This window comes from Symphalangus syndactylus, chromosome 9 (genome assembly GCF_028878055.3).
Source record: "Symphalangus syndactylus isolate Jambi chromosome 9, NHGRI_mSymSyn1-v2.1_pri, whole genome shotgun sequence".
NCBI classification, from domain to species: domain Eukaryota; kingdom Metazoa; phylum Chordata; class Mammalia; order Primates; family Hylobatidae; genus Symphalangus; species Symphalangus syndactylus.
The window spans coordinates 112,245,371-112,262,884 of NC_072431.2; the positions used below are offsets into that span (position 1 = coordinate 112,245,371).

The 17,514-nt window shown below is 42.7% G+C and overlaps 1 protein-coding gene across 1 annotated transcript in view; it reads left to right on the forward strand.

Annotated features, from left to right (window-relative positions):
- Positions 1-17,514, forward strand: part of LOC129490288 (antiviral innate immune response receptor RIG-I-like) — a 337,723-nt gene that overhangs the window by 278,508 nt on the left and 41,701 nt on the right. Inside the window, 5 exon segments of the mRNA XM_063609082.1 lie at positions 1,661-1,795; positions 1,798-1,841; positions 3,373-3,517; positions 6,374-6,493; positions 8,365-8,472. Coding sequence (XP_063465152.1) covers positions 1,661-1,795; positions 1,798-1,841; positions 3,373-3,517; positions 6,374-6,493; positions 8,365-8,472 — 552 coding nt within the window.

Here is a 17,514-nt window from a genome sequence, read left to right on the forward strand (position 1 = left end):
GATATTCAACATCAGTAATCATCAGAGAAATTCAAAGCCACAATGTGATATCACATCACCCCCATTACAATGGCTTCTATAAAAACAAAAACAAGGCTGGGCACGGTGGCTCATGCCTGTAATCCCAGCACTTTGGAAGGCCGAGGCGGGTGGATCATGAGGTCAGGAGTTCAAGACCAGCCTGGCCAAGATGGTGAAACCCCGTCTCTACTAAAAAATACAAAAATTAGCTGGGTGCGGTGGTGGGCGCCTGTAGTCCCAGGTACTCGGGAGGCTGAGGCAGGAGAATTGCTTGAACCCGGGAGTCAGAGTTTGCAGTGAGCCGAGATCGTGCCACTGCACTCCAGCCTGGGTGACAGAGCAAGACTCTGCCTCAAAAAATAAAATAAAATAAAAACAAAAACAGAAAATAATGCGTATAGGTGAGGATGTGGAGAAACTGCAACCCTGTGCCTGATTGGTAGGATTGTAAAATGGTGTAACAGCCATGGAAAACACTATGGCAGTCCCTCAAAAAATTGAAAATATATATCACCATGTGATCCAGCAATTCTGCTTCTGGTGTATTTCCAAAAGAATTAAAAGCAAGGTATTGATGAGATATTTGCACATCCATGTTGATAGTAGCATTATTCATGATAGCTTACAAGGTAGAAGCAACTCAAATGTCCATCAGTGATAAATGGATCAACAAAATGTGATACACATACAATGGAATATTATTCAGCCTTAAAAAAAAAAAAAAGGAAATCCTGGCACATGCTGCTAAATGGACATACATTGAGGGTGCTGTGCTGAGTGAAATAAGCCAGTCACAAAAAGACAAATATTGTATTTTGCCACCTATATAAATTATCTAAAGTAGTCAGATTCGTAGAAACAGAAAGAGTGGTGGTTACCAGGAGCAGGGGTGAGGAGAGAAAAAGGAATAGTTGTTTCACAGAGTTTTAGATTTGCAAGGTGAAAAAGGTCTGGATTTTTGTTTTATAACAAAATGAACTTAACACAACTGAACTGTACATTTAAAAATAGTTAAGATGGTAAATGTTTTATCTGTTTTTTCCTACAATTTAAAAAAAGAATGAGGTTGAACATCTTGTGTATGTTTCTTGGCCATAAGTATTTTTCTCTGAACTTTCTAAATATGATTTTTAAATAAATGTCTTTTAAAAGCATGTATAATAATATTAAGTAAATTTCCCATTTACTTAATATTATCTTAGAAAAATTAGAAGGAAAGTTCCTTGGGGGCAGGAATTAAGGTTTATATTTATTTTTGCCTTCTTTACTGCTTTCCACTGTGAAGATACTTAATAAACCTGTTGACTCTAACTTTTTAAAGACAAATCAGGGATTGTAGGTGAAGTCCATGAGGCACTTTGGAAGAAAGATTTTATACTAAGATCAAAATGTAAGACTTCAAAGTTGTCCTTAGTACTTTTTCCCCAATAAATAATAAATATTGCTAGAAGACCTAAAGTGTTGGGTGACTAAAATGAATACTGTTTTCTTTTTGAAAAATCAATGACAATTGGGGGTAATTTACAGATATTTTTTGAATTCTACCACCATACATTCAAACATGACTTCTGTGATACTAATCTCAAAGTATTTTTCAGTTGGTTTCATAAAAGTCCACATTTTTTTTCTTTCTTTTCAGGTTATTCTGGACTTTATGAAGCCATTGAAAGTTGGGATTTCAAAAAAATTGAAAAGTTGGAGGAGTATAGATTACTTTTAAAATGTTTACAACCAGAATTTAAAACCAGAATTATTCCAGCAGATATCATTTCTGATTGTCTGAATGTTTAATTAATCAGGAATGTGAAGAAATTCTACAGGTAAGTTAATATAAAATACTAAAATTGGGGGAAATAATTATAACATGGGAAGTGTCTTCTGTTTTCTATACTGTTTTAGACCTGAGAAAGATCATTGAAACCCACAAAAGTACTCATAGAATAGTACTTTTTTTTTTTTTTTTTTTGAGACAGAGTCTCGCTCTGTCGCCCAGGCTGGAGTGCAATGGTGTGATCTTGGCTCATTGCAACCTCCGCCTCCTGAGTTCAACTGATTCTCCTGCCTCAGCCTCTTGAGTAGCTGGGATTACAGGGGCGTGCTACCATGCCTGGCTAATTTTTGTATTTTTAGTAGAGACGGGGTTTCACCATGCTGGTCAGGCTGGTCTCGAACTTCTGACCTCGTGATCCACCCGCTTTGGCCTCTCAAAGTGCGGGATTACAGGTGTGAGCCACCGCGCCCGGCCAGAATAGTCACTTTTAATGTGATCTGAGTAATTTTTAAGTCACAAAGTTTTTTTGAAGTTTGCCCTATTTTCAGTTAAAATCACCACAGTCTGTGAACAGTATTTTATGCAAAATTTTTTTTTTTTTTTTTGAGACAGAGTCTCGCTCTGTCGCCCAGGCTGGAGTTCAGTGGCGCCATCTCGGCTCATTGCAAACTCCGCCTCCCGGGTTCACGCCATTCTCATGCCTGAGCCTCTCCGAGTAGCTGGGACTACAGGCGCCCGCCACCATGCCCGGCTAATTTTTTATATGTTTTTTTTAGTAGAGACGGGGTTTCACCGTGGTCTCGATCTCCTGACCTCATGATTCACCCACCTCGGCCTCCCAAAGTGCTGGGATTACAAGCGTGAGCCACCGCGCCTGGCCATTTTATGCAAATTTAAATTGAACAGTTGAGCAAATGAGAAGGGGTTACAGACTCTAGCAGTTAAGTGTTTAGACTCTGGACACAGATGAATTTTGTTAGAATCATAGCTCAACCTCTAGTGGTATGATCTTGGGCAAGTTACTTAGTTTCTCTGAATATCTATCTGTTTCCTTGTGTGTAAAATGGAAATAATAATGGTACCTTATTAATATGGTATTTTCATAAGGGTAATGAGATAATATATGTAAAGTACTCATGTATGTCTTGCACAGAGTATGTGTACAATAAACTTTAGTTATTATTAGTAAAAGTCATACAAATTCCTCAACCCTGAAAAAAATGTTAATATTTTGTTATCTGTTTCCAAATATTGCTATATGCCAATATACCCATGTTGGGAATGGTTGTCAAATGATTATTTTCCTAATATTGCTGATGAGGATAGGTATAAGAACTTAGAGGCGATGAGAAGGCTTGGCTTGACATAGTGACATCATGTGTAAAGGACAAAGATGAAGGGAAAAGTATCTTAAAAGACTGTGTTGGATGGGGCAAAAATTGTCATGGATACGACCCACTGAACCATAGTGTACAATGGTTTTAAATCAGATAGTACATGACTGACATTTCTTCAGTAAAAACTGATAAAGGGAAAACTTTTGAGATAATTGATCAATAAACTACAGTTACCTTGCTTAGATTTGCTGCACTAAGGGGATGATGGCAGGTGCGGAGAAATTGGTGGAATGCCTTCTCAGATCAGACAAGGAGAACTGGCCCAAAACTTTGAAACTTGCTTTGGAGAAAGAAAACAAGTTCAGTGAACTGTGGATTATAGAGAAAGGTAAGACACTGTACCCTCCTCACAGCTCTACTTAGGGGCTCGCTCATTCCAACTGGTCTTTTACATCCCATCAGAGGCATTTTTCCCCTCAGATAGCCAGAGCTACATCTCTAATGCGAGACCAGCAGGAAGCTGGATTCTGGGAGGGAGGCAGTTACTTGCCTACAAAATTACCTTGGTTGCATATAACCCCTAAAAATGGACTGGGGAAAACCACTCTCATCCAGAATTAGCCCATCTGGCCCAAAGGATTTGAGGAAGGCAAAATCCAAACTCCCAGTCTAAGTTTAGATTATCAGAGAAATAGCTTGAGAATTCTAGAGTTAAAGGTTCAAACTCCAGGACTTACCCCCTTTTCAGAGTAGATTTCTTGATAGACATTGCCTGGTTCTCTTACTGGAAGCCATCTGAAACTGAATCCGATGGGTGAAAGAATTGGTTGTGATTAAGTGTCTGAACCATCATTTGGTTTCTTGAAGCTGACACTCAGAGCATTGTTTCAAAGGCTGAGTTTGGTAAACATCTGAATATCTGGTCTTAGCTTTCCTAGGCTTCTTTAGATCATAAATTGTCTCAGAAACTGTATAAATACACATCTGATTTATTGGGTCAAGAGTCAGTCAGAAAGGGAAGACACGAATGTCTGCTAAATCATGCTTCTTTTTTTTTTTTTTTGGTGCACACGAATCCCTCGGAGGTCTTGTTAAAATGTGGATTCTGATTCAGTAGGGCAATACGTTCCACACTTTGAGTAACATAGCTCTAAATTACATTGGAGGTCAACTCCAAATTGAGATTTTAAACTCAAAATGATTCTTTTAACTGTTTTAAAAGGTGAAGGGGAGTGGTTGTGAGAAATTTTAATAGAAGTTAAAAATCTTAGTGTTATGACCATTTTGTGGAGCTTTCACCATCAAAAGTATAATCAGCAACTTCAGTAAAGTCTCAGGATACAAAATCAATGTACAAAAATCACAAGCATTCTTGTACACCAATCACAGACAAACAGAGAGCCAAATCATGAGTGAACTCCCATTCACAATTGCTTCAAAGAGAATAAAATACCTAGGAATCCAACTTACAAGGGACGTGAAGGACCTCTTCAAGGAGAACTACAAACCACTGCTCAATGAAATAAAAGAGGATACAAATTGGAAGAACATTCCATGCTCATGGGTTGGAAGAATCAATATCATGAAAATGGCCATACTGCCCAAGGTAATTTATCGATTCAATGCCATCTCCATCAAGCTACCAATGACTTTCTTCACAGAATTGGAAAAAACTACTTTAAAGTTCATATGGAACCAAAAAACAGCCCCCATCGCCAAGTCAATCCTAAGCCAAAAGAACAAAGCTGGAGGCATCAGGCTACCTGACTTCAAACTATACTACAAGGCTATAGTAACCAAAACAGCATGGTACTGGTACCAAAACAGAGACATAGATCAATGGAACAGAACAGAGCCCTCAGAAATAATGCTGCATATCTACAACTATCTGATCTTTGACAAACCTGACAAAAACAAGAAATGGGGAAAGGATTCCCTATTTAATAAATGGTGCTGGGAAAACTGGCTAGCCATATGTAGAAAGCTGAAACTGGATCCCTTCCTTACACTTTATACAAAAATTAATTCAAGATGGATTAAAGACTTACATGTTAGACCTAAAACCATAAAAACCCTAGAAGAAAACCTAGGCAATACCATTCAGGACATAGGCATGGGCAAGGACTTCATGCCTAAAACACCAAAAGCAATGGCAACAAAAGCCAAAATTGACAAATGGGATCTAATTAAACTAAAGAGCTTCTGCACAGCAAAAGAAACTACCATCAGAGTGAACAGGCAACCTACAAAATGGGAGAAAATTTTTGCAACCTACTCACCTGACAAAGGGCTAATATCCAGAATCTACAATGAACTCAAACAAATATACAAGAAAAAAACAAACAACCCCATCAAAAAGTGGGCAAAGGACATGAACAGACACTTCTGAAAAGAAGACATTTATGCAGCCAAAAAACACATGAAAAAATGCTCATCATCACTGGCCATCAGAGAAATGCAAATCAAAACCACAACGAGATACCATCTCACACCAGTTAGAATGGCCATCATTAAAAAGTCAGGAAACAACAGGTGCTGGAGAGGATGTGGAGAAATAGGAACACTTTTACACTGTTGGTGGGACTGTACACTAGTTCAACCATTGTGGAAGTCAGTGTGGCGATTCCTCAGGGATCTAGAACTAGAAATACCATTTGACCCAGCCATCCCATTACTGTGTATATATCCAAAGGACTATAAATCATGCTGCTATAAAGACACATGCACATGTATGTTTATTGTGGCACTATTCACAATAGCAAAGACTTGGAACCAACCCAAATGTCCAACAACAATAGACTGGATTAAGAAAATGTGGCACATATACACCATAGAATACTATGCAGCCATAAAAAAGGATGAGTTCATGTCCTTTGTAGGGACATGGATGAAGCTGGAAACCATCATTCTCAGTAAACTATTGCAAGGACAAAAAACCAAACACCGCATGTTCTCACTCATAGGTGGGAATTGAACAGTGAGAACACATGGACATGGGAAGGGGAACATCACACTCTGGGGACTGTTGTGGGGTGGGGGGAGGAGGGAGGGACAGCATTAGGAGATATACCTAATGCTAAATGATGAGTTAATGGGTGCAGCACACCAACATGGCACATGGATATATATGTAACAAACCTGCACATTGTGCACATGTACCCTAAAACTTAAAGTATAATAATAATAATAATAAAAGTATAATCAGATTATGTGAAGATTCTAAGACTTTTTTGGTCTTACAAAGGTATAAAAGATGTCGAAACAGAAGATCTTGAGGATAAGATGGAAACTTCTGACATACAGATTTTCTACCAAGAAGATCCAGAATGCCAGAATCTTAGTGAGAATTCATGTCCACCTTCAGGTACCCGGCATTGTCTGTTCTTTTCCATAATGGTGCTCTTCTGGTATTTGGTGTGGGGACATGTTTTGCAGTACCCAAAGTCACAGCCTTGTGAAAAGTTTTGTAAGGAAAATTAAGAAAGAAAAGAGAATTTATGTTACAATAGATACTTTTTCTATATTTAGAATGCCATTCTCTCCTTCTAGTTCTTCCACTATCTTTTTTTTCTTCTTTTACTATCTTTTTTTTCTTCTTCTACCACTAAGAAAGTATGGGCATGTCTATATTGGAAATGCAAATAGAGTCTTCACCAAAACCCAATGTCTGTGAATTCCCAAATCAGCCTTGCTTTCTAAAGAAATACTACTTCTATTTCTGAGTCACTTGCTCAGTTTCCTTTTAGGATCCCTGGGCTGTCCTGCAAGTTGATGAAGTTAGTGTGCTACCCAAATGCGCCCGGCTGAGAGGTTGAGGAGGGGCTGAGATCCAGCCTGTGCCGTTTGCCACACAGTGCACTGAGGGGCTGTGTCCTCCAAGAGGAGCTCCTTTTTCTCATTTACACAAAGGCACTGTATAAGTTAGCTGTGGCCCTGTGAGGCCCCCTTATGCTTCTCAAAGCATATTTTCTTGATGGTTTTATGAGACCAGAAAGTTGCATAATATGCCATAATAAAAAGTTATTTATAAAAGAGTATCAGGAAGGAAATTGGGATTAATAATGAGTGGTGGGAGAAGAAAAATGATATTAGAATAACATCATAAAGAGAAAATGTGCAGATTACTTCTGCAACTGAATGTTACAAGTTTTTTTGTTTTGTTTTGTTTTTTTGGTCATTTCAGAATAAAATCTGTTACGTTACCCCTTGGAAAAAAAAAAACAATAAAATCAATGAATATGAGTTGCTTTAAATTTTCTGACACGTGAAGATTCTTGCATGCCTTTTGTTGTTGTGGTTGTTATTGTTTTTTGAGACGGAGTCTCTTGCTCTGTTGCTCAGGCTGGAGTGCAGTGGCACAATCTCAGCTCACTGCAACCTTGGGTTCAAGTGATTCTCCTACCTCAGTCTCCCAAGTAGCTGGGACCACAGGCATGTGCCACCACATCTGGTTAATTTTTGTATTTTTTTGTTAGAGATGGGTATTTCACCATGTTGGCCAGGCTGTTCTTGAACTCCTGACCTCAAGTGATCCATCCACCTCAGCCTCCAAGTGCTGGGATTACAGGCATGAGCCACTGCACCTGGCCTTTACATGTCTTTTGTGTGAGTTTAATTCACTTAACCTTTTAGAAATTCTCCCTTTCTCTAAAATGGGTAGGTTAGACTCAGTAGATAATTTCCAAAGTCTTTGCTAGCTCTTAACGTTTTATATGCCTACCTGTTGTTGAGATAAAGCCTTTGATTATTTTTTAAAACTTCTGGTTATGTTGAGAGCAAATATCATTTGAGAACTTGAAGAACGACAAAGCGTTATTGCTCCTTAATAAGAAATTGCTTTGAGAATCCAATGTTAACAGTTTGGTTTCCTTCAAAGATCGTGGGAGGATTCGTTGCTTTTTTTTTGCATACAGCATTGCCTTTAGTGGACAGCTTGTCTTACCCTGAATTGGGCCATTCTTGCTTTGGTTTCTCTTTGTTAGCCTTCCATGATTGTATAAAAAATAATTCATGTTTTTTTTTTTTCTTTCTTGCCATCAATACTTTGTCACTGAGAGAATTCTGTACTTCAAATTAGTGGAAAAGCTAGAATGGTTACCAAGAGAAAGGATTCTAAACTTTCTCCAATGAGGCTCTTCTTGCTGGAGTCAGAATTTGTGGACATTAGACTGTAGCTATTGCCGTGATTCCTCAGAGCAGGAACTGTTTGGTAATTTTGCTCCTTTTGTATTCCAGAAATGTCTGATACAAACTTGTACAGCCCATTTAAACCAAGAAATTACCAATTAGAGCTTGCTTTGCCTGCTATGAAAGGAAAAAACACAATAATGTGTGCTCCTACAGGTAAGCCTATTGCCATTACTTACATAGTTTTTCTGTTTGCTTCCTTTTTTTTTCTTTTGTTGAATACTGGGACAGAATGGGCAAGTTTCAGTTTTTTCCTTGTTCCATGTGTCTTTTGAGAAAACTGTCCTAATATAATCCTAATGTATTTTATGGGACATGAGAAGGTAAAGAAAAGTGTCCTCTTTTAGCTTGCTTTTGGGTCCTAGCTGTTTGCATGCTACTTAGGGAGCAGCTTGATGCTTTTTAGTCATAGTGTAAATTCTGTAATCATTAACACATTTAAATTATCAATTAATTAGTCAGCTCAGTGGTATTAGAAGAGCCAAAAATAAATACCTTTCTAGAGAAATATCTAATATATGAGTTACATGTTTTCTTTTTTCCTTACATGTTAAAAGGTTGTGGAAAAACCTTTGTTTCACTGCTTATATGTGAACATCATCTTAAAAAATTCCCACAAGGACAAAATGGGAAAGTTGTCTTTTTTGCTAATCAGATCCCAGTGTATGAACAGCAGAAATCTGTATTCTCAAAATACTTTGAAAGGCATGGGTAGATATAATAGTTGCTTCAACTTCTTTTTCTCCAGCTTCATGTAATTGATGTGTTTTCTGTTTTGTTTTTGAAAAATGATTTTAAAAAATTTATATTAGATTCAGCTTTTATATAATCCAGATGTTATTCCTTCATGGATTCAAGTCTTTTTTGTTAGATGTACCAGAAATCTTAAACTCTCCTGGTTTGCCCTTCTATGGGGAGTAAATGACTTCAGGGATAAATCTGATGTTTCCGTGGCACATTTAACTTCCTTAGTGAGGATATATATATATCTATATATATGTAGTATATATATATCTATATATATATCCCCATATATATGTAAAATCTATCTATATAGATATATCTATATAGAGATTTTTTTTGTTGTTGTTGGTGACATGATCTCCCTCTATCTCCCAGGCTAGAGTGCAGTGGCTCACTGTAACCTCCGCCTCCCAGGTTCAAGTGATTCTTGTTCCTCAGCCTCCTGAGTAGCTAGGATTACAGGCGTCCACCACCACACCCGGCTAATTTTTGTATTTTTAGTAGAGATGGGGTTTCACTATGTTAACCAGGCTGGTGTTGAACTCCTGACCTCAGGTGATCTGCCCACCTCAGCCTCCCAGAGTGCTGGGATTACAGGCATGAGCCACTGAGCCCAGCCATCAGTAAGCTATTAATTTTAATGACATTGCACGAAAGGTGGGACAAACCAATGGAGATATTGTGGTGGGCGTGTTGGTCCCTTTAAGAGAGCGTGTGACAGGGTGGAGTTGACTAACAGTTGAATCCATCATTGCATTCGCCCCGAGGCCATGCTTCCCAGGACTGCTCCCAGCTAAAGACGCAGCACAGGGGGATACTAGTGCTGGCTCCTTTGTGCCTACGACACAATTCCTCTAACAGGCTACCTGTATTTGGTAACTTTCCCTGGCCAAGACCTTTCTCGAGTTGCATGGTATCTGTTACTCTTCCTTCCTGACACTCTTTCCTTCCCATTCTCCTTGCATAGGTGTCAGACCTGCATCATTGTCTGACGGCTCTCCCCACCTACTCCTACTCCAGCACCCTTTCTCCTTCACGAGTGTTTCTCCTAATACATCTCTTGCATGTTGGACCCTATCTTGGTGCCCGCATCTTGGAGGCCCCACCCTAGCAGAAGTAGAGTGTCAGAGAGCAGGCAGTAGAATGATGGGCTTTGGGGCCCCGCTTCCTCACTGGCTAGCTGTGTTAAGGAGGCTTCCATGCCAAGTGGGACACGTGGAATGTGGGACATTGATAGTCCTTGGCACAAGGTGGTGGCCCAACTGCTGAAAATTTCACAAGTGGTGACTTGGGTAAATGTCCCAGTAGAGAATAATACCCTGGATGGTACAATAATACACATACTTGAAGGAAAAGAGGGAACAAGGACAACAAGAACTGTGGATTTGGCCGGGTTTGACAAAGGTGTGACACCCTGCAGAGGGATAGTGAGAAATTCAGGGCATTCAACAAACAGTTAAAAGCTAAGTGTGACAGCCTCAGCTGCCCCTTTTGTAGAGCACAAAGAAATCATTACCTTTGCCACGAAAGCAGACTCAGGACTTGATAGAGTTGCTGAGGGCCATAGACATTTAGATGTCCAGGGAAGACAGGTCTATTAAGCTAAGGCAGGTCCTGGTTAGGGAAACATGAAACCTTGAAACATGAGTAGGGACCTCTGGGAGACGTCTGCAATAATCTGCAGGGTCTGTAGACCCCTCCTGAACTGCCAGCATTTCCAGAGGTGGCCCACCTTTCTGAAGTAGGAGCTTGCATTTCTTCCTTGTAGGAAGACACTGCAGAAACCTTGCAGCCCCCGCACCAACCCCTCTCTCCTCAAGGAAGCAGGAGCCCTGTCCTCAGGAGCTGCTCCCCCTTTGTCAGGCTGCTTACCAGGATTAAATCCTAGAATTTGGCTTGGGACGTGCTCAGTCTGATAAGGGAGGAAAGAGATTACACCTCAAAGGAGGTGTGAGAATTAGCTAGCATGTAGCATAAGAAGCCAGGAGAGTACCCCTGGGATTGGATTTTGGGGGTGCCTGACCAGGAGGCTGGACCATGTGACTAAATAAGAGATAATTTGTTGACCTGGCACTTTCTTGGGACACTGAGACTTAACACCCCAGCAAGGACTCCAGGGTTAGAGGCAAACTCATTGCTAGGGTGGCTCTTAGAAGAAGACTGGCAATGCTGATGGACAACCTGAGCAAGGTGATGATGCCGGAGTTACCTTGGCAGGTGGTAGAAGGAGGGCTCGGAGGCTCAGGGAGGTGAGCGTGCTGGAGTGGATATCTTATATGAGGCCGGAAGAGCCACCCGAAGATCATGTTCCATGGGATGCTCCGAGGACTTGACATTCAACAAACCGTCAGGTTTTTTCTGGTGACTGGAGCATCCACACCCCTAAGTGGTGGCTGTCCTCTGCCAACCAGGGTTGACAGGAGGACAGGCAGTCACAGAGCTGGGTTTGTTGACAGCCATGGACATCACAGGCCTTGAAGAGAGAGGCCAGGTGGTAGCACTTATGGGGTGGTGATGCAGGCAATATGGTAACAACCAGCCAGACTGGAGCTTCCCACCACAGGAAGTTGTAGCAGTGTAAATAGAACATAGGGTCTATTATGAACTGGATATCTGTTCCCCCTACCATATTCTTTTGTTGCAACCCTAACCCTCAGTGTGATGGTGTTGAGAGCTGAGACCTCTGAGAACTCATTAGGTTTAAAGTCAGAAGGATGGAGCCCCCATAATGGGATTGGTGCCTTTATAAGAAAGGAAGAGACCAGAGCTCACTGTCTTTCTGCCATGTAAGGATACATCAAGAATTCAGCCATCTGCAAGCCAGGAAGAGTGCCTTCTCCAGGAATAGAATCAGCCAGCCCCTTGATCTTAGACTTCCCAGCATCCAGAACTGTGAGAAGTGTCTGTTGTTTAAGCCACCCAATCTATAGTGTTTTGTCATTGCAACCTATGATTAATTTTAGGTGTCAACTTGACTGGATTGACAGATACCCGGATGGCTGATGAAGCACTGTTTCTGGGTGTGTCTGTGAGGGTGCTTCCAGAGGAGACTGAAGTGTGAGGCAGTGGACTGACAGAGGAACACCCACCCTTAATATGGGTGGACACTCTCTAGTCAGCTGGGGGCCTGACTTGGACATTCAGACAGAAGAAGAGGGATTCTCTCTCTCTCCCTTCTGGAGTGGGACACCTTTCCTCTTCTAGCCCCTGGACATCAGACTCCAGATTCTTTGGCTTTTAGACTCTGGGACTTGCACCGGCATCCTCCAGGGGACTGTCTGGCCTTTGGCCTCGAACTGGGGCTGCACCATGGGCTTCCCTGGTTCTGAGGCTTCTAGACCTGTCCTGAGCCATGCTACCAGCATATCTGGTTCTCCAGCTTGCTGATGGCCCGTCAAGGGACTTTCCCACCTCTGTAATCATGTGAGCCAATTCTCCCTAATAAATCCCTTTTCATATATCCTGTAGGTTCTGTCTCTCTGAATATGAATACACAGCCCAAGCTGACTAAGACAGTGTACTTAGCAGTAAAATACATGGGCAGCCCACAAGGGTGCTCCTTAACATCTCCAGTAGGAAGACCACATGAATAAAGGAACAGGAGGCTAAGGATGGCCCCCTAGGAAGAGGGCATGCTTACCTGCTCGGTTCATAGGCATGAGCCAGTTTTCATATCCAGAGTCCATTGACCCAGGAGGAGGCTAGTCCCTAGGGAAAAGGATCCCAAAACACCACAGCAAGTATACACTGTGGTGACTCCCCCATTGCTCCTCCAAGGGATCTATGCCCACTTACTCCAGTGATTGTACACTGCAGAGCCCCACACGCAGTCACACAGTCTCTATTGCAACTACTCAACTCTGTCGTGGTATGAAAGCAGTTGCAGACAAAACATAAACAAATGAGTATGGCTGTGTTCCAATAAGACTCTATTTATGGACACTGAAATTCGAATTTACATCATTTTCACATGTTACAAAATATTCTTCTTTTGAGTTTTTTAAATGCTTAAAAATATAAAAATCACTCTTTGCTTTCAGGCCATACAAAAATGGGCAGTGGGCTGAATTCACAGGCCATAGTTTGTCAACTCCTTTTCTAGTGTGTTGATGTTTGTCAACTTAACATTTTTAGTTTAAAAAATGAGTATTACAGTCGAAGAAGCTGTACCCTCTTGGGGAGTCACCTTGATCCATGCTGCTCAAGTTTACTCCTGCTTGGGGACAAGACCCTTTGCTTGTGTCCTCTTTCCTGTGTCTTAAGTCTCCAAATCTTGTTTTTGAGCTCTCAAGAAATCTGGAATCAGTTAACTTCATAAACTCTCTACCCAAGTAAGGCTGCATCTCACTTTATTATTTGAAGCATTACTGTTCTTAGCCATCCATCACAACCTCCACCACTTCCTCTCACTCCTTAAAACCAAGTCCTGGGCCTTGCTTTTAGATAACAAAGGTCTAATGGTGTGTTTTCCCAAACAAAGCAATCATCCGCTAAGGTGAATTTAGCACTCATCTCTAAAATGCAATGACTCTGGCAAGCAGCTTTTAGAATAATAAGTTTAATCCCCACTGTATATGACCAACTTGAATCTTACCACAATCCTGTGTGGATAGAAAATAAGGAAATTGAGATGTTGTGAAACTGTGTAGAGACCCTAGCATTAAGCCAAACACTTCAGTGGATAGAAACTGGTTTGGATAAACTGGAACCATAAAACAAGTGTGGGAATTGCTCTCTTCATTCTTACTATTCTGTATATAGAAAGTGATTCCATTGACCTGGGGGTTGCGAACTCAAATGTCCTCAGATGCCCAATAGAGTAACATGAGTGACCAAAAGGTGCCAGGTGTAGGAAAATAGGAGATGTTGGGGACTGGGCCAAACTGGAATGTGCATTTCCCATCAAACACTTTTTTTTTTTTTTTTTTTTTTTGAGACAGAGTCTCACTCTGTAGCCCAGGGTGGAGTGAAGCAGTGCAATCTCAGCTCACTGCAACCTCTGCCTCCCAAGTTTAAGCGATTCTCCTGCCTCAGCCTCCCAAACAGTTGGGATTACAGGTACCCACCACCATGCCCAGCTAATTTTTGTATTTTTAATAGAGAGAGCATTTCACCATGTTGGCTAGGCTAATCTCGATCTCCTGACCTCAAGTGATTCACCTGCCTTGGCCTCCCAAAGTGCTAGGATAACAGGCGTGAGCCACCACACCCGGCCAACACTTTCAAAATAAAAATATACCCTTGTATAACAGTATACTTCTTAAATAAAGCACATCCATGGGACAAATCCAACCCTTGGGCCATCAGTTTGCAACCTCTTGTCTGTCCTTGCCGTTTAGCTAACTGGTTCATGAATAAGACTGTGAAGAGTGGCATCCTGAAAAGTCCCCCTTTGAAATCTCCAGGTGCAAATCCCTTCGTGGTAAAGACCACCAAATGAAGCCCAGGACAGGGAAGGGACTTGCCCAAAGCAGTACAACCAAACTGTTGTAGCAGAACTGGGATTTGAACCCAGTTCACCTTAAGTCCCAACCCAGTGTTCCTCCTCTCCCTCAGCATGCCTATCTAAAGGAGCTTAAAACTGGAGATGTTAATGCTGGCAAAGTGAAGCCTGTAACTGCTAATTCTGGCTGCATCACTTAATTCATCCACCAACTGGCCGAGTGAATGAAAAATGAATCAGCTGGCATTATGAGTAAGTGGCACGCAGCTGCTTTCTGCTGGCCAGAGCTGCCCTGTATCTGAAGGTCAGAACCCTATGTGGAATTTAACCATTAGGGCCCACATGACTGCAGGCAGCCAGGCTGAGGAGGGGGAACAGATACTCACAGACTCAGGGTTTCTTCTGGGGCTCAGAGCCATGCAGCCACCTCCCCACCCTCCCATGTGAGACTGAGATGATTTAAATATCACAATCACAGGAGCCAAACACACGTTTCAATGTCACCCCAATTAGAGGGCATGCAAAGTTGGATGGGCCCTTGAGGGAAGCACCGGGGACACCTGCTAGATGAGAGAACAAGGGCCCCGTTGCCATGGGGGTGCAGCATCCAACGCTTCTACTCAGGAAAATGGGAACTTTGGGGTCCATCTGTGCTGAATCTTGACAAATCCCAGCCCTTCTGTTGGCCACTGCTGGCAAATGGACAGATAGGATCCCTACTGTGCATATTGGACAGGGTTCTTGTGAGAAACGAGGCACAGTGAAGGTGAAAATACTATGTGAATAGCAAAGCAGTGAAACATCTTTGCTGTTACCATGAAGCGTCCCTAAGGTAGAAGTTGAATGGGAGGGCTAATAGAAATTCTTTTTAAGGAGTAAGGTACTGTTACAGTTGTAGTTACTACTGTTTCTACGTAAAGGGCTCTATTCTATGAGAGAGAGACAGAGCCTCTCCACATAGCCCCAGAGGCACAATGAGAAAGTTGAGCCATGGGCAGTTCTGGCAGCAATGGAGGAAGACTTTTATAAAGAGCTATACAAAGACAGAAGGGAGGGACACAGGAAGCAGTGAGCATGCAATCACTGGGCGTGTCCAGGCTAAGGCTGGATTTGTCACTGATGCTGTGAGAGCACCCAGGCATCTGATGGAAGGAGGAAATTTGCACGGAATCACTTCTCAGGTCCCTTTCAGGCCTCATGCACTGAATTTCAGATTTTGTTGGAGGTAGGGATAAGGGGATGGGGATAAACCAGGAACCTGGAGCTGTGGCTCCAGGCTGGGCTCCATTCAACTTGCTAGAGCTCTCCCCTCCCTCCTCCCCCAGACCCCTCCCAGGCTCCGCAGCCTAAGAGGAGTGGCTTCACCAGATCAGTGCACCTGGGGTTCTTCCAGTTGCAAATGCCTTTTCCAGTGGCCTCTCATGGAATGCCATGTGTTGAAGTGCGGGGACAGAGTTTCTTGTCCCTTCCCTCCTGGTGACCTTGGTGGTCCCTTCTTGCAATGGAGGGCTTGGAGGAACAGAGTTTGGGAGCCATGGCTTGGAAACAACTCCCTTTTGTTGGCTCTGGCAGTGCCTGAACTTCCCACAAGTATTAGGCTTGCATTCCAACATCAGCTGGGAAGACAGGGCCCCCTCTTCACAGAGTCTCAGTTTTGTCACCCAGAGACAGCCCTCGCAGGGCCTGAGCCCCTGTTCCTCCCCCATCCTCACCTCTTGGGCCCTGAGAACTGAAGATGGGAGTGTGGATTTGCACAGGAAATGACTTGATTAATGTCTCTGTTGCTGTCAGAGATGGAGGATGAAAGGAGGTTGTCACAATTATGAAAACATGCCCGCATCCCTGGGAAGATTCGTCCCTTTTGATATCCTGGCCTTGCAATTAGTCTGTGGGGAGCCAGGGCCCTGTGATTCCTGAGGTGCCTTAACCATCTCGGCTGTCTTTGGCACGGCAGCCTGCACTTGGGGTGGGGAGTGGGAGATGCAAATCAGGCTTGATAATGCCAGCTCAGCCCCTCCCTCCTTCCCTCCCAGTGCAATACACACCTCAATCTCCTGCTTATAACTCCCTGTTTTGCAAGTGATCTTGCAAAGGTGATCTTCAGAAACGTGAGGACAAGTAATACCCAAGATCACAGGTGAAACTGAATTAGCCTGTTTGCATACCCATTTCTCCTCTGTGAGCTCCTTGAACACAGGGATGGTGCTTGTCTCAAAGGTGGGCACTGTAGGGGCTCCACCCACACCCCTCACATGTCTTTTGCTGGCTCTGTGCACTCCCCTGCCTGCTGTGTGGTTTTGCGCTCAATGGGCTACACACCTGTGACTCCTTCAGCCGCCTGCCTAGGCTACTGGAAACTTTTCCAGTAAATGCAGACAGACTGAAGTACCTGGGAATTAAACTTTCCCTCAGCTAATGGCTGGCAGGTGTGGGACTGTGATGCCTCACTCCGTGATCCTGGCACAGGACATCCTGAGGCTTAACTTACACTGCAGAGTGCTGTGTGTGTCGGCCCAAAGCTACCCTCTGTGGGACTCCCTTGCTTGGCTTCTTCCCTCCCTCTCCTACTTCCACTCCCTTACTGGTTTCCCTGGGAGGCACCTTCTTGATAAATCACTTGCACATGAATCCTTGTTACAGGGACTCCTTCTGTGTCCCCAGCACCTGGGACAGGCCCTGATTAGGGCTCAGTGATTGTGGTGAAGCTATGGAAAGGACTCTAGAGATGAAGCCGAACTCCTCATCCCAAAGATGAAGAAAGTGAGGCCTGATCTGGAACCTTGGTTCATGACCCTGGCCTCCAGACACTGTCGAGGGAAGGAATTCAAGGCTCAGTCAGAAAATAGTGAAAGTACAGAGATTTATTGCACACACTCAAGAAAGGGGAGTGAGGGTGTGTTAAGAGACAGTCACGCAAGGGGGTTTGTGGTTTCTAACTTTATGGGTTTCTTTAACCAAGGGGTGGAATATCCATGAAGATTTCTGGGAAAAGGTGAGGGCTTCTTGGAAAT